At 42.0% G+C, this 18,278-nt stretch overlaps 1 protein-coding gene across 1 annotated transcript in view; it reads left to right on the forward strand.

Annotated features, from left to right (window-relative positions):
• The window catches only part of LOC108674249, a 68,660-nt gene that overhangs the window by 21,009 nt on the left and 29,373 nt on the right, over positions 1 to 18,278 (forward strand). The window contains exons 2-5 of the mRNA XM_047882245.1: positions 9,003 to 9,112; positions 11,321 to 11,708; positions 13,795 to 14,230; positions 14,543 to 14,669. Of these exons, the coding sequence (XP_047738201.1) occupies positions 9,003 to 9,112; positions 11,321 to 11,708; positions 13,795 to 14,230; positions 14,543 to 14,669 (1,061 nt within the window). The remainder of the gene's footprint in view (positions 1 to 9,002; positions 9,113 to 11,320; positions 11,709 to 13,794; positions 14,231 to 14,542; positions 14,670 to 18,278) is intronic.

Consider the following 18,278-nt stretch of genomic DNA (forward strand, 5'->3'; position numbering starts at 1 on the left):
CTGATGCATATGACCTATCTATACGCGTCTGCTCACGATGGTGCTATACTTTGCAGCTCATACGCTATAACGTATGTTCGCTCAGAAACTGAACAAGTCGAGTCTGTGAAGTAGTTTGTTGATTTGCTTACTAAGAACTGCCTCTGCACTGCTCTTTATAAACAAATGCTGATGCATCGCGTCTCTTGATCTTCTGTTGCACATGACATTCCTACTCCAAATGATTTTTTAGTTTCTATCCCGCTATTTTTGCAGATCAAGGCTTCGAATAAAATAGATTGTGGAGAATTTTTACAGCAGATTCAAGTGCTCCTGTCCCTTAGATTTTACGCAAATGGGACATTTTTTAATAGTTCCTCGCTGCCGTATTTTATGTCGCTTACTTGCGAAGACCGAAGTGAGTCGATCAGTGCGGGCAGCAGATGTTGCAGAAGTCTCTTTGCAAATTAGAAACACGAGTCTAGTATTAATGCTTCTCTACAGATGTTCGTTTCATTGCTTTAAAGTAAATAATATCATACTTTAGCAGAATTTATAATTAAAAATTTAGTATAATAGCTCGTGCATCGAAGTCTTGAATGTAAGAAAGAAAAAGAATTATCTAGCATTTGTTGTCTTGATACCATCGGATACTATGTGAGTAACTTGAAATATATTGGGATTTCTCGCAAATTGATTTATTGTTTCATAGCTCCAACGAATTCATTTAACACCGCTTCTTGAATAGTACCTATCAATCAGCTTCCTGATCGAGTGATCACTCGTCAATGTAATTCTAGAGTCAAGGTTTATATTCTAAAAATATGATAACTAAAAGTAAACACAAATGAAGTCTTAAAAGAAAAGCTTAATTGGCCCTTTTATGACAACTTTAGAACAAGGAAATGCTGTACTATCTAAAGACTAGCTATCCAGCGACAAAAAAATAATAAAAGAGGCGTATTGTACCACTAAAGATATCGGGATTTTTGAGCCTACAATCCCCCGTCGGTAGTGGTCGTCCCTCTCTTCCTGAGCGCCTTATCATTTCACTGCCTCACTTGTCGCGTGGCATCTCCAGCATTTGCCGGTTACGACTCTTTACACCAACTATAAACGCCCAGCGTGTATCAGTTAAGCGCTGCTAAATACGTGCTTGAGGTCACTAGTGAGTCGCAGCAAGTCCAACAAACATCGTGTGCCTCTTTGTCCCTATGAGCTCAAGATTGCCGAGTAAACCGGCGGCCACACAGACTTTGCGTGTAGTCGCCGGTGCCCAAACGCCCTGTCATGCGAGATTATGACAGACATCGGGATCACGCGCGGTGCGGCCCTATACTTTAAAAAAAGTTAAGAGATCGTAAGTTCATCCGCCAATCATTGACGGCGTTTCAAGCCAAATCCACCAATCATAGACAAGAAAATAGAGCGTAAGTACTTACGTTCACTTAGCGAGTTTTGAAAGTCTGGAAGATGCGGAACACCTCGTCGTTTCGATTCATATTCCTGCCCTAATGTAGCAACACGTTGGTTATACTCGTTTGACTTCTAAATTAACCATAATACGAATGAGACCCGCTGATGCTCTTTTGTTGGTCTTTCTTCAATTGTTCGCTTCATGAGCCTCCTACTAGAGTCCACAAATGCATTTGTCGGATTTACGCTGATCCAGAAGGAAAAAATTGAATAAACGCCTCTGACGTGGGACACTCTTTTTAACCTTCTAAAGTAAGGCTGATATTCATGTAATCTTGACTTATTATTCCGAATCTAGCATAATAATTCGTTAGATCATTCACAGTAGGAAAATTTGAATTTAAATTTCGATTGCTAGCTCGCTCAATGGCTCGCTGGGTTTCTGGTTATCAATGCTGCCATCAATGAGTAATGACCGTACTACTACTGGAAAACTATCACCGAGTGCCAGGAACGTCTTTGAACATTCCATTTAACATTTTAAATTTTAAGTGACTATAGAATATTGGATACAAATTCAATCAAATATTATTCCGTGCTGTCATGTGGTGCAAGGCTTGCATTAATTTTAGCTTCAGGGTGACAGGGAACCCGACTGATAAGGTTCTTATTAAGGAGAGCTTGTAACATTTCGAGGTGATATACGTCCTCTTCTTGGCTCTAGTGAACTTATCTGTTTCTTTACAGAGCTTCGTTATCAAATCAATGAAGCTTAAATCAGCTCGTTCAGCTTAGACTCCCAAGAGCGACGGATGACTAAATTTGGGGTCTCTGCATTGCAAGCTCTGCTTCAGTGACACCATCAACCTGTCATAGTGACTGGCTCCGAAAGGATTCCTACACAGATTTCCTACCGTCTTTTCTTTATATTCGCTTTATTCATTAGTTTTGAGGACTGCATTTTGCAATTGTCATTGAAATTAAGGAGTTAAGATAGAAATATGTTCAAGTGAAATATATGCGAAAAGTTACTTTCATCTGTACATTTATTACCATGGTTGGTTGTGCATGAAGCCAATATCCATAATATGACGATGAAGAGTTATTTTTGGTCAGAAGTTTAGAACTGTTCTTCAATTGTCAGATGGTTAACATTGCATGAGGGGAGCTTACAGCCATGCGCGTCTTGAAATGCAGTGCAGAAAGAAACCAAGTCTCGGTTCACTTGTGCTCGCAATAGCGACGCTTCCTTGGACGCTGATGGTATGGTCAAAGATTTCCCAGAGTGTGCTGGTCATTCGCATACTATACATCATTGCTGGAATTGAATAAACAGCTAAAGGGTCATTCAGAGGCTGTCTATAAACCCGATGATTCTTTACTAGGGCCCTTTCCCCTTTCCGACAGTAGTCTAGCCGTCGGGCCTATAAGCCAGCCTCTGTCTGGTGCTCCCGCGTGGGCGTCAACATTGAACTTCTATCCTTTTAGTCTAGTCGTGCATTATTGTCAGGGACAAACTGTGTGTCGTTTGTCAGCTCGGATACCCGAACCGCAGCGGTAAACACAGCCGCCTTCGCGAGCGCAGCGCCTCTTTGACCGGCTTCCGGCCATGCCCTCGTCCGCCCCCACGGACCTGTGAAGTTCCAGACGACCTCGATCCTCATGCCATTATTCATGCTCCGGATGAATAGGTCTCGCCGTCATCTTTTGTATTCGGACTCGCTCAAAATTTGTTCCTAGGCCCTCGAAATTCCATGATTTAGTTACTACCGTATCTATTGAATTTAGTGTCATATATTCGGAGTAGGTGCCAAGTGCAGCGATGTAATTAAATCGAATATTAGGCCAGAGGATTTTTATTCTTTAAGTAGTGCTTTTTATTAGTCTATCAAAAAGACCTAAAGTATTCATTCAGGAACTGCTAGCTTAGCTGCATGGTAGAGTATTTTTCGAGCACAGCATACCATGTTGAAACGAGGAGAAACTCAAGATGTATAATCCAGTTCATCTGCTTATATTCATTGAATAGGAACCTAATTACAGATCATGTTACATAGATGGATTAGTTATGTACAAGTTATTCGCTACCGACGAATAACTTGACGCCATTTAATAGACAATTAATATGCCCTAGCCAATACCAGATGAAGGATGATCTATTTTTTATTTCTTTTCATTTGTACCTAATACAATATTTAGGCACACCATAATATCATTTGTAGATTTACTGGTGAACTATGATACGCATTCATCAATTATTAATGCCTGGGTTTCGATGCCGAGAGCGAGTCTGCCATGGCTTATAAGGTAACATGACTTGACATTTTTACGGCCGTGGGAACACCTCGTGAAATATCACACTCAGATAATTAATGGGCCGCACTGACCAAATAGTGACACACTTTCTTCACGTAGCATTGGTATGTGGCGTGTTGCATAGCTAAAATGGGTCAGGATGACTTATGGAAGGGCAAAAAGTGCCTCGCTATTCGGACAAAGTCTCCTAACTTCTCTGAGTGTATGTTTGTTATAGTAACAGCTGCGGTGTGGAGCCTATAATTGTGTCCATGCATATACCCATTGCCATTGCTGCTGCGAGGTATGTTCTTGTATTCTGTCTTGACTGGACTTATACTCTTAGTCTTGACTGGACTCGTACTCTTAGTCTTGTTGGACTCTCACTGGTCTTGACTGACTTTCTTGACTGGTTTTGAATGACTTTCATTTAAGTCTCTGCCGAGTTGATGCGTCTGTAGGAAGATGATCGACGAGTATAGAATCTTATTCCTCTGACCTAAAGACTCGTACCTAAAATTGTATTATTATAATTTGAGATTTGCGTAAAATGAGACATCAATTGAACGGAGTGGGTGAACCGCAATAAGAGTGTACAATAGAGTGGATGCACCGCAGTGCAATAGAGTGGATGCGCCGCAGTGCAAAAGAGTGGATGCACCGCAGTGCAATAGGGTGGGTCCATCACCTTAATTATGACCTTATGATGAATTCAGGACTTCTTAGCCCAAGGTCACGCTGATGCTCCGCCTTCGCCGTCCTCTGTCTCCGAGTCGTCGCTAGGCAGGTCACCCCGCCCTCGGGTCCCGGATGTAACGTTGGACGTGTTCCGTATATTTGCCCTCCTTTGGGCCAGCTGATGCAAGATGCTGTTGCTTGTCACTTGCTGAGGGTAGTTTCCCATAACTGCAGACAATTCAGGATCTTTCTCAAAAATATATCCAGTCGTTTCTTGATTGTCGCAAAGGTGAACTCCCTTCCTTTCAACACCTTTAGCAAGGCATGAAACAGCCTCGGTCCTGTCACGGACAGTCATCCCTCACGAAGAGTCTACTCTTGCCGCGGCTCGGTTATTAATTGGAGGAATTCTGCACAGTCTCCCCCTCCTTTCGTTGTGATATGTCACAACTTTGGAGGTCTCACTCGCAAAGTTGGGAGCCAGTTCGGTTATCATCTTCCGAGTGTGTAATATGATGTACCTCTCTCTTCTCTCCAAAGAGTACAGTCCCAGGTGTTTCAACCTGCCCCATACAATAGTACTTCAGCTCTTTCAAACCGCTGATCCTATAGACGTGAAGGTCGGCTGGACTGACAATAGTTTCCGCACCGCGCCCGCCTTGAGCGGCGCCCAAAGCTGGCAGCAGTACCCAAGATAGGGGAGGGCTCTGAAGAGTGTAATCATTGGTGCTGCTTTCTCCTTCAAAATGTTCGCCAGATCCACCCCATCCGTTGTTTGCTTTGCGCAACTATTTACTTGATGTGGTCATTGAACGTGGCTTCGATACTCATCAACACTCCGAGATCTCGAACAAGTTGATTCTCCTCAAATTCTGTACCATTTGATGCTAAGTAGCGATGTGGCATCCCGATCTCTGTGCCAACTCTGTATCTCATTACTTCGTACTTGTTGCCGTTGAATTGCATATTATTGACTAGGGCTCTATCGTAGATTGTCGGCATTAGTCATCCTGTAACCTTTCGCTGTCTAGGTCTTCTGTGATCCTCATCAGTACTTTTGTATCGTCCGTAAATGACGATATAGTGCGTGGGTAAATCCTAGTCGATGTGGCTGCACCGGCTGAGTAAAAGAGCCACTTGAGTGGGTGCACCGCAGTGCACTAGACTGGGTGCACAACTGAAGTCCAGGCTCATTCATGACGAGCTGGCGTGGCGTCTGGCGTCATGCCAGCCACGCGTCGTGCAGTGGACGGCGAAGTGCCAGCCGCGCGTCGTGCAGTGGACGGCGAAGTGCCAGCCGCGCGTCGTGCAGTGGACTGCGTCGTGAAGTGGACGGCGAAGTGCCAGCCGCGCGTCGTGCAGAACAGCGCGTTGAGGACTCTCGCAACAATACGCATGTGTTAGCGAATATCTGACAATCCGCGTGTATTAATCAATGTTCACGCATGTGTTAGCGAATATCTGACAATCCGCGTGTATTAATCAATGTTCCGACGATCTGCATATGTTAGCGATGTTGACAATCTACGTGTATTAACGTCGTGCAGTGGACGGCGAAGTGCCAGCCGCGCGTCGTGCAGTGGACTGCGTCGTGCAGTGGACGGCGTCGGACTGTGGACGGTTTCATGACAGCCGCGCGTCCTGCAGTGGACGGCGTCGTGCCAGCCGCGCGTCGTGCAGAATAATGTGTTGAGGACTCTCGCAACAATACGCATGTGTTAGCGAATATCTGACAATCCGCGTGTATTAATCAATGTTCCGACGATCTGCATATGTTAGCGATGTTGACAATCTACGTGTATTAGCGGTATTCCGACAATCCGCATACATTAAGCCACTTCTGACTATCCGCGTGTATTTGCGATGTTCCGACAATTCCCGTGTATTAGCGATGTTTTAAGGCCGATCGATCTAATGTTGATAAATGCCTAAGTTTCGAGTCTCTGACGATGCCGTGGACAATCATCTGCATCGTCATGTTTTGCGATAGCATTAAAGTTAGATGCGTGTTTTGATTGCGAAAATGATTAGTTCTAGTAATCAGTGTTTGAAATCGATCTAACTGAATTTTTGCTTCTTCAGAAACTCAATTGCAATATGATATAAATACTTCAATGTTATATTAACTCTTGTCCTTCTCCGCGCGCCTGAGTAAGGTTTCCTGCAATGCTGAGGTATATGTAGCTACTGTAGATCTGATGTTTAGAAGAATCGTCAGTGAACGTGTCTATTTGTTCGCGAATAAAGTTCGCGAACTGGATACCCAGCAACAACCTCTGTTCTTGTCTGGATACCCATCAACAATTTTCTGTGGTGGAGCTACTTATGCTAAAAAGCTACGGTTTTCTTTCAACACATTTGATTTCCTGCCACGATGTGAATGCGTTACTTGATATAAAAGCATCCATATCGATTAATATTCTTGAATTTGTTTCGTGCGATAGTAATTGTCATAATGAGATTTTGAATGTTCTAGTTGTGACCTTATGTAATCTCACTTCTTCATGCACTTGGCTTGTCTTCCAACTGCACCCTACCTTGCCAATTGCCATTGGCATCAAACCCAAAATAATATAAATAATCGTGCTCACTCAGGGGCGTCTCATTAATGCTTATTGTTTTTGTACATATTAAAAAAAGATTTTCTATCGATATAATTCATTTAATTTACGTTAAAGGAGTTTTGTTAGAGTGAGAAATGCACTACTAATTATTACGCTTAGCGGATCGGAAGCGATATTTTCAGGCTTGACTGTGTGTGCCAAGAACGTGAGTGCAGATTTTTTTGGAAAAACTTCGCGTTACAGACACCGCTCAGCTTATTGAAAATGACATTTATCTTTGTCTTCGTGCCAAGAAAAAGTGTCAGGGAACTAGGGTGACTTGGTTAGCAACGTTGTTGATAGCAAGTGTCAGTCCTGGCGTGGGCTGCACCCGCCATATTTCAGGGGAACGTCGGTGACAGCGCTTACATCGCTCACGTCGCCCGCCAGGAAATGTTTTGATGTAGGCGACGGGCTGGGCACTCGATGCTGTCTCTGTATAATCTTCATGCTAATGCAATACACATGATGATTATGTTCTTGATTTGATTAAGGATTTATAATTCGAGGACACCTGACAAACCTTTAGTATCGTGACGAGCGGATAAGTACGATCCTTGGAAGACTTTACCTCATGTCACTGATATACTTTTATTTTAAAATTTGCATGATATTATTATTGACTGAAATTTTACCTTGTAGCCCTGGGAGCCAAAAATTCAATCGCACAATACTCTATTTTATGCCCCTACTTTTGTACGTCACAATAAAAATTGCCGTTGTCTGATTTATTCAGAGCTACTGCAGTTCCAGTAATTCTCCCGGAAAAATTCAGAAGAGGAAGCCCGGAGATTGGCTACAAGTTCTTTTGTTAATATCCGTTATTGAGCAGTGTGCTTCCAATGCCCCTGCCTGTAATAGTGTCATTACTTATGTCCGTAATGGCCCAATGGATGAAATAGTTCTGGAACTGCTCGCTATTTGGCCAGCGTCCAAAGAATTCAGCGGATTCATCAAAATTGGAATCACTCTTGAGTCATTTGAGGTTCAGTCTGGGGTCGCCGTCTGGGATCGATTGAGACACATTTGAAGGTGTCTATTCCTTCAGAGGGCTGGAGGAATGAAATGAGACGAAGGCTAAGGGGTCTGTTCCATTCCTAAGCTTGAGGAATGAAATGAGACGCAGGTTCAGTTGTCAGATCCATTCCTGGGCTAAGGGAATGAAACGAGACGCCGCCTCAAGGGGCTGATCCATATCTGGTCTGGAGGAAAGAGGAATGAAATGAAATGCAGGCTCAGGTGTCTGATAAATTCCTGGTCCGGTGGAATGAAATGAGACTGAGGTTCAGATGTCTGAGTCACTCCTGGACTAAAGGAATGACCACAGTCTGAGATGTCTTTATTTGGATTGGAAGAATGAAATGTGACCTAGTCGGCGGAATAATTTTTCTTCTTTGGCTAAGGGAATGAAATGAGACTCTTTCTGAGCTGTTTGTCCCATTCCTGTACTGGTGGAATGAAATGAGACTAATTTTGAGGTGTGATTCCTAATCGAAATTGTTTAAATTCGGCAAATTGTTGAAGCGGTATAGACAATTTAATTGGTATATTAAATTTGTTATATATAAAGATTTAATCTGTATGAAACAGTAATTTTGTTTCATTGCGGGAGGGATGGGGTGTTTCATCGAAGTATCGAACTACCTGTCTTGACTGTTTAATTGTGTTCGTCAAGAGTTGCCTATTAGTAATTAGCCTTAATAGCTGTTCGTCTATTAGCCTTGGCAATGTTTAGCCTTCTTCATCAAAACTCTTTATTAAACTTTTAGGGTACATCTAATTTCTGATAGCTTGATAACCAATTAATTAATTGTTCCCTAGTGTAACGTGATAGTTATATAACTAATACAAATACCTCATTTAAACATTAACATCTCATTCTGAAGAAATTCTAGGAACTTCACGACTAAAGTTGGTGGGCAAATAATTGTAACTGATTTTAATATAAATTGATGACAAACGCGTATGATATTAAATTAATATTAGCAACAAATTGAGCAAGACTGCAGTAGTTACTCTTGTGCACAGCAGGGATGGTCGCGGTGGTCGGACTGGACGCCGTGCTCGAGGACGTGCGATGGCGGCGTGGCCATGCAGACTCGCCGCTGCCTCGACCTGTCCTGTCACGGCGACTCCGTCAGGTGAGAACGAACTTCTTTAACTGGCTATTTTGTTAGCCTTTTAAATTCATTATTGCTAACTATATTAATTTATTTGCACGGAATATAATTATGCCTCATTGATTCAGGTTTTTCCTGTTTACACCAAATTTGCCTCTAGAGATTCCTTCTCAACTTCTGTCCACTCTGCTCAACTGTTGGCCTATTTGTGACAGGTATTCCAGAATTGTCAACGGTATGAACATATTTATTATGAATGATCGAATGTGTAATGTATTTGTTGTTGATTAAACTTGCCCATGTTTTATAATTATTGAAAGTTTTCACACAGCATACTGTTACACTTAATGCTGTCTATGTAATTTCTGATTAGGCTACAGGTAGATAATTCCTCCAGACAAGCGCAACTATGGAATAGCCATAAATAAATCTGATTGATTCAGAACTGATTTAGACGGTTGAAGCTTAATATCGATTTAAATGATATGATAATTATACGTTTGAAATGTTATATTTGTAATAAATACCTCACTATCAGTACAGAGCTATCATTTTTAGCACAGGTGTTCTAATTTTTTTTCAAACGGCGCACTGAAAGAATGATTTTTAAAGAGAACTTGTAAGTAATATTTCCCTTGCTGCATCACAAAAAGTTTCGATTACTTAATGGTTTGAAGATGGAGGCGGCCGAGGCTCCTCATTAAAACAAGAAATAAATCTACGTGAATGTGTGCCTCTAAAATTTAAAATTTATTCTTGACTGAACTGTAATTAAGATTGTTCATGGATGATTACCGCTGAGGCGAAAAAACTATGCATCGCTCATGATTTGATTGCATCCAAACTTTAGTCCGGTTATGCTATATGTAATAAACTTGCAAAACATAATGGATCTTTCGGAATGAGTTGCCTTATTACGTTATCAAACTTTGAAACATCATATTTTATTCTTTAAGCAGATATCTTGGACGCTTGACGCTTCATTGCGAAACTTTTCTCCAAAAGAAACCACACATGTGGTCCACTCTGTATTGAACCAGATTTCGGTCCATTCATCCATTATCTTTATATTCAGGGAAGTGAACTCGGAATTTTGACTTGATTTTTTTTCAAAAACTTTTAGTTAGCCAATTTTGTAGACTGGTAAAATAAAGCCGATTTTGTTAACGGTTAAATAGCTGCTCATAACTTCTGCTTCTTCATTGCACATTTAAGTTCACGTTCTCATATTCCAATAAATTGTTTCTTTTTTGCGCCGTCAAATTATCCAGTAAATTTGGCTTGATAATTGCATGAGCTTGTCTCGAGACTCCTGCAGCAATTTATCACTCAAGGCCTTGTACGTGTTCTCATTCAGAGACTGATTTGGACAGAAGATTGTAGAATAAGATTGTCTGGCATCTCGCAAAATATGCACTCAGAGCTTGATGCGGCTGGCGGTTAGATTTTCGCGAACATGACGTGCGAAAATCTTATATTATTTAGATGCATGGGAGATTCTGAGACTCAGAAACTAATTTGTTATCTCTGCTGCCGAGTATCGTTGTGTTCAATGCGACGAGCTCAATGCTTGTTATTTAAGTGTGATTTTTCTGGCCTCAAAATGCACCAATATCTCCATATTGCGCCTTGTGTATTGTGCCGGGTCCCAAGCCTCAATTTCTCGCCGGATAATCCCTGGACACGCATTGGGAGCAACTGGCAGTTTTTCGGGCACCGGGAGCAAGGGGTTTGAGGGGCGCTCGCCGAGCTGTCGTTAGAGGCTGTTTTAGGCTGGTGTTTTTCTCCCCAATCTCATTCTTTGAAGCTATTTCGTTGGTTTTATCTCAGGGAAAACATTGAGCTGAGGAAGTGGATGGCTGCATAGCAACGCTTGCTCTCTGTACACTTGAAATGTGGCCGCGTCTCGACATCGCTTCAATTTGTTGAGCACTTTGCTTAAAACTCGGCCATTGAAGACATAGCAGTGTTGGTGGCGACGACTAATGCCCGTCTGCTGGCGCGCCTTATGCTGCTCCGCAACACTTTTTAAAAATATGACTCGTTTGGACATTTCAAGTGAATGCGTTAAAGCTGAATTAGTTTGGCGGTATGCAAATGCACATTCGCTTGTTGTGCATCTTTGCTTTCAGGAGCAGGAATTTCAACGTACTTGTAATGCAGAGGAATCATTTACTCCGTGCCGATCCTCCACAAAGTTAATCCGTTTTCATACTGTTTTTTTTTCAGGTATGAACTGTGCAATCTGACTCCATGTCCCGACGATGAACCAGACTTCCGAGCCGTCCAGTGCGCCGAGTACAACAGCATACCTGTAGACGGCCATCTTCGTTCGTGGGTCCCGGTGGCCGTGACGCCAGACTTGGACGAACTCGACAACGCGGATGATCTTCCAGCGCAGCCATCAGCCTCTAAGAGGCATCGATTACAGGACGGGGACAGCGAGGAGGCTGTCCTGGGCCTACAAAAGGCGAGCACTGATGATCCTTGCGCGTTGGTGTGCAAAGACCAAGATGATGTTGATGTGCAAAGAGCGGTGGTTCTGAGCCCCAGGGTACACGACGGGACTCGCTGCTCCCACGGCAAAAGGGACATGTGCATCAATGGCGTCTGTCAGGTGAGATTTGTCGTTACTTTAGTTCACATTTATTTTCTTTCGGTCGTATAAGCACGCATAACTTGTAATTGCTCGCTCCCTGAGCACGAGGGCTTCACTGATTGGCAGCTGTGCTAAAAAAATTCGAAAGCTTAAAGTATAAATTCTAAAATTTAATTGCTAATTTTTACAACGCTAAAAAAATGTGAACTTTCTCGAAATGTTTTATTACACTTACCCAGTGTAAATATTTAATTCATACTCAACTAAAAAAAGACTCTACGTAATCACTCATGCACTCTACTGATGAATTCGAACTGTTCGTCATCGGTAATTTTGCTCGATGCTATTTTCTCCTGTGATGCTGACCGACAAAATAAGTCCTGTGTGTTTTCCCTGCTCGTAACTTATCTAGCGAAATATTCTCAAAATCTCCTCTCCGGCCACCAAACCAAACTGAAAGCTTTATGGCGATCCCTAGGCCAGTCTATCAAACACAATGCGCTTACCGAAAGATATATCCGCTGGGAACATAACAGTCTTGGAGCTTCTTCTGACTCGGAAAATGTTGCTCTGCATTTGTTCCTTTCATCTGTTGGAAGGCTTCGGTTCACATGTTTGACTCGCGAATTTCAGCCGAGAGCCAACATCTCCGAGCACTTCCACTGGCCAAAACCCTCTTCACGTCCTTCTTTAAGACATCGTGAATTTTTTATAGGCGTGCGAATTTCCTGGTAGTCCACAAAACTGGCGTATTGTCTCGTGTGATACTCTCCTTGAATGTAGTCCAGACTCGCGCGTCTTCATTCAGAGATTATTTAAGCGCCGTTCGAATATGTTAACGCTAAGATTCGGGCTCGTGACAAAGCCCGTGTTCCAGTACCTTATGAGAAGCCATTCGCCCCGCTTCTCCCGTAGACTTTATGCGGCCGTAGCAAAAAACGTGCCGTTCTCCAGTTCGCATCTAGGTAGTCGAATTTTGTCTTGTATCCAAGTACTGGTATAAGTACAAGTAAATGCTTTGCAATTTTGTAAAGTGAAGTCTGAAAATTATCAGTCGAAAAATTTAATCATTTTCCGGGTGCTGGAATTTAAGAATGTTTTTTTTTTTAATTATTAGTATAGAGATCCGGAGTCTTTCTTTTCTTAAAGGATAAGATTTTATTGGTCCAGAAAATGAAGACATTGATGATGCCAGGCACTCCAGATAGTGAGGAATAACTTCAAGTCCCGTGAAGACTTTCTCCAGAAGGAGGTCATCACAAGTCCTCGTGCTGCCCGTCTCGTCCCGCCTCGACCCGTTAGAAGACCTTGCCAAAACGGACCCCTCCCCCACTTCCCCCCTCTCCCATCTTCCCCTACAGCGCTCCTGCAAACAAGCTCTCGAAGCGTCTCTGAAGATGGCCTTGACTTTCCAATGTCTAACTTTTGAGCCACAAACCGTCTAGTTTTAGGTCACAAGCCGCGTTGTTTTAGGCCATAAACGGCCTAATTTTAGGTCACAAGTCACGTCGTTTTAGGTACAAACCGCCTAGTTTTGGATGAAAACGGCCTAGTTTTAGGCCACAAACGACCTAGTTTTGGGCATCGAACGGCTTTGTTTCAAGGTTATAAGCCGCGTAGTTTAAGGCCACAAACGGCCTTATTTTAGACCACAAATTGCGCGGTTTTAGGCCACAAACCATCTAGTTTTGGAAACAAACTGCCTAGTTTTAGCAACGGCTTTGTTTTAGGCCACAAGCCGTCTAGTTTAAGGCCTCAAAGCACCTAGTTTCATGCCAGAAACTGCCTGGTTTAAGCCCACAATCCTCCTTCCTTCACATTCAAAGTCGATTAACTCGTTTCCGGCCGCAAAGACTTGCAAAAAAATGCTGTGAGGCTCTTGGTATCCGTTTTTTTTCATCGTACTCGTCTCATTTAACATCTTGGAGGAAATCAAATTTGATACTCCATCATCCTCTAAGACTTGACTTCCGATTTGCTTATGATTCCGACTTGCTTATGTTGTTTTGCTTGACTTTGTTATAGATCTTTAATTAAATTTTTCATTGTTCGCAATTTTAACGTCGTCCACCTGACTTATTCATCGTGAAAAAATATCTTCTAGCGGGTCGGCTGCGACCTTAAGCTTGGCTCCTCGCTTGAGTTGGACGAGTGTGGCGTTTGCGGAGGCAATGGATCCACTTGTGCCACACAAGCTCCAAGGAGCAACAAGCCCTGGGCATCTCTCCTCGTCATCCCCCCATCTAGCCTCACGAACACGTCTCCTCTCTCCACGTCCCAAGACGCGACGTCAGATGGCGACTACGACACATCAGAAGAAGTACTAAAGACTGACGTGCTTGCTGCTCATCGCCCGGCTCAGAACCAAAATAGGCAAACTGGCGTTGAAAATACTAATTCCAATGACAAGAATGTCCAAACGAGTTACGTGGAATTGGAGGATGAATTCCTCCGTCGAGAAGAGGAAGAGGCAGCCAAGCTCGTGCACTTCCACTGGGAGCTTCGGCCCACGGGCTCCTGTTCCACCTCCTGCGGTGGAGGTGGGTAGAGCTCTTCCCTTCTAAATATGAGTAGTAGCAGTGCATTCATACGTGGTGAATTTTTGTACTAATTTAGTGTGGTTATGAAGCGTTTTACAACGTAGATGAAGGGTTTGAAGTTGTTTTTGTGTTAGATGCTTGTTGCTTCTATCTTTCCATAACTATCGTATTGCTAAGAAAAATATTGAGTCTCCGTTGAAATAAATGTTGGCGTTTTGATTAATAAATATCTCGTTACTTTAAAGCTACAGAGCCACCTTGAATTACTGGTTGATTTTGAAGTGTTTGGCTGTGATGTGTGACTGTATCCAGGCTACCAGATGGTGACGGGCGTGTGCGTGTCGTCGACGGGCCGCCATGTGCTGGACGAGCACTGCGACGTTGCCACGCGACCCGTGCCCAACATCGAGACGTGCGCCGCCGTACGTTGTCCCACCAGGTGCGTTATATGAAACCAATTTTGTTTGTCAGTTATGAACATTTAATTGATTTATTTACTTTGACATTTCTTTCTCGCTTTGTGGCAATAACATTTTATTTCGTTAAATCTTCTATTTAGTCCTTACGTCCTTTAAAAAAATAGAGTTGAGTTAATTTTAAAATTTTGTGCGAACATTTCTGTAGTTTGGTGCTGAAATATGGTTGTGAAAATGTTGCGGCTTATACAGGGTTATAATATAAATGATGAACCCAATTTGAAAAATTCGTATTTATTTGCGTGTGAAGTACACAGGTATAATTTATACACAAATGGAAAGAGAAAGATTTCAGCTATTTTTACATGTTTATAAATGTTAAAAATTCTCTTGTCCCTCAGGACGTGACAGTCAGTCACTTCCTGAGCGTTGGGTAGGACGCATAGGAAATGAAGATCAGGCTCTACACTTCTGGCCACCGAGATCACCTGATCTCACCCCATGCATGTGACTATTTCTTGTGGGGTTACGTCAAGGAAGCTTGTGGTTTCGTTTTTTGCATATTTATAAATGTTCAACATGTCCCACTTGCGCTGCAGGGCAAACATCTAAACGGTAGCCAAACTCGTCCCACACACAAAGAGTTGCTGGTAGAGGCGGGACGTAAACAGAGTTGCTGGTAGAGGCGGGACGTAAACAGCTTCCTTGACGTAACCCCATAAGAAATAGTCACATGCATGGGGTGAGATCAGGTGATCTCGGTGGCCAGAAGTGTAGAGCCAGATCTTCATTTCCTATGCGTCCTACCCAACGCTCAGGAAGTGATTAACTGTCACGTCCGTAGGGCCAAAAGGATTTTGAACATTTATATACATGTAAAAATACCATGAACCTTTCTCTCTCAATTAATGTATAAAATTTTCTTTTCTAATTATTCCATGGTAATTCCAATTATTTATTTTTGAATTTTTACATGAATAATACGAATTTATCAAACTGGGTCCATCATTTAGAAAAACCCTGTATTTAGTTGTAGAAGTGCCCATTTTTTTCCACTAAAATGCTCAAAAAATTTCCTCGAAAACAAGGAGCTATCTGAATTTTTGATGCTAGCTTTATGAATAAATTTCTACTTAAATTCAAGCATAAAAATCATTTAAAATAATTTTAATTGAATTTACAAGAGGAAATATGACTGTTTGACCAAGGTTCTGTACAAGAGACCCAACATAGTTGCAGCATGCGAGCTTAACAGGCCTAATTGCAGGCCTCTTGCTCCTCCGCCCACCAAATTCAGTGGCCGCATCAGAAGAGCTGCTGCGCTCAGTTTAGGGACGCCATTTCCGACAGCTCTTTGCCATTGATTATTTAGAGGGCAGTTGCGCTGGAACTTTTGTCGCGTTATAATCATGATGCCAGTGGGCCCGACTCTATGCAAAGTTGTGAGCATGTCCGAGGTTTTTAGCTAAGACTGGCCCTCGAGGTATTCAATAGGTTACTTGTTAAGCCAGCGCCGACTGTTATGGCCGACTAAAGTGCTTCGTTGTGACCGACTTATGAGTTTGGCACGCTCGCCTGCATTAAACAATGCCATCGTGACAGTCCCTCGACCGACCCTGGCGGGGGTAAAGCATAAGACCGACCATCGTATCACCGGCGCAAAAATTTGCGTCGGTCTAAATGTACGAACTAATAATCATAATTTCAAAACTTCTCGTTGCAGACTTTGCTCGCTGCTGACTTGCTTTGTTTGCTTGATATGCTTTTACTGGTCCGCAATAACATTTTTTTCTTCATAAACGGTAGTTTTTCAATTTCATACTTTTCCATGTGAAGTCTGATTCTTATTTTAAGATTGTGTCAATCTTATCAATTAAAAATGCATTTCTGACTACATTCCATTGCCGAACTGGACATACACTTTTTAGCGTCATTTCCGACACTTTAATTTTGTACACAGTCGCGGCACTGACAACTTGCATTGAGGGCGTCAATTTTTTTGCCGTCTCGTCGGAGCCACATGCAGGTTTTGCTATCGATATTATTTTAATAACCTGGAGAGCGATCGTCAGCTCGCCCACGCTGCCTCTCACGGCTATCGGTTAAGAGCCGTCGCTATCGCCACAGCCTGCATGCAAAATGCAGCTATGCTGCTTCAGAGAATTTCGTTTCTTTAGCGGACGTCGGTAAACTGGCGAAGATAACGTAAGTTTCCCGCTCCAGTATGGAAAAAATTATCTAAATTGAATTTCATCATACGGCTTTTATGTGGATGTTATTTTTAGTTTGTAAAGATATTTCTCGGAATCTCGTTCGAATCTGCTTCCAAAAATGAAAACACGAAAAATAAATTTCTGTAATCTAAATAATCTGAATTCGCTGCCCCCAGAGCTAAAAGATCCTTTTTTCTGCATGCGTTGATCGAGACAATTCGACTCCTGCGACAAAATATTTGTTACAAGAAGAGTACTACTTGTATGCGTGTGTTGTGAACATAATTACCGGAACGTGGGTACCATTCGTTCTAAATTGTTCAGGCATTAAGTGACTGAAATAAGTAATTAGTTTGTGCTAGAAAATCGTAGCATATACTGGACAGTGGAGTGTGCTTGGAATAAGTATGTTATAGTGAAACATTTTTGTGGCTTGCGACTGGCATGGCTAAGCAGATGAACTGATATATGTTCGCGCCGAGAGATTATACAATTTTACCCGAGTTTATTGTTTAAGCAAATTAAAAATACAAAAATTTGTATTGAAAAGTCGAGAATTTTTCGAGGAATACATGTACTACGAGATATTTTGAGTTTAATTCGATATATTTATTCGAAGTTCACAATTACGGAGACGGCATCAAAACCAATTTTGTTTTATGTTCAAACGAATATAAGTTCCTATATCATTAGTCGCTAAAATCGCTTCTTCACCAAGAATTTGCAGTACTTGTAATAAGGAAGTTGAGTTACCGCACATTCTCAGCGCATCGAATGTTCGCAGTGAATGAAGTGTGCCGGTGATTTTCTTCCAATTTCAATTAATTACGTACACGTAATTAATGTGTGCTGCACACATTAATTGTTTTGTGTGTGCTGCACACATTGTTTTCCTTGATGTTAAAAAGGTGTTTTTTCATTGTTCACTTCCATGTAGTAATTTTGTGGCGAATTTCTATTGTATCAGTCAAACCAGTAATTGATTTCTCTTGAATTTAAATTTTCTAATCTGCATTTTTGTTACGTATACATAAAAAATACTCATGAAAGACTTTGCTCTACTTATAAAACAAGCAAGAGGAAGAGACATTGGCGTACAAACAATTTGGACGTCCACTCAATTTCATTCTCCTGCTGACTTCCTCGACTTCTTTACGTATGCTCGTCCCTATATTATAAATCAAGAAGCTTGTTCAAGCTCCTAGTATGAATCTTCTTCTCCTTAAAGTTGTCGTTGGAATTGTTTCGAGTAAGGTAAGATTTGTCACAAAGAGTTCATGTTGATTTTAGATGATAAAGCCGATATCAGTGATGTCACATCTCTATTCGATGGCGGATGCGTGTTGTACTTTCAAAGATAATTTCACTGTTAAATTACGTTTTGCTGAAAAATATTCAACTTATGTTTAAAATTGTTCT

The sequence above is a fragment of the Hyalella azteca genome, unplaced genomic scaffold, assembly GCF_000764305.2.
Source record: "Hyalella azteca isolate HAZT.00-mixed unplaced genomic scaffold, Hazt_2.0.2 contig10021, whole genome shotgun sequence".
Classification (NCBI taxonomy): domain Eukaryota; kingdom Metazoa; phylum Arthropoda; class Malacostraca; order Amphipoda; family Hyalellidae; genus Hyalella; species Hyalella azteca.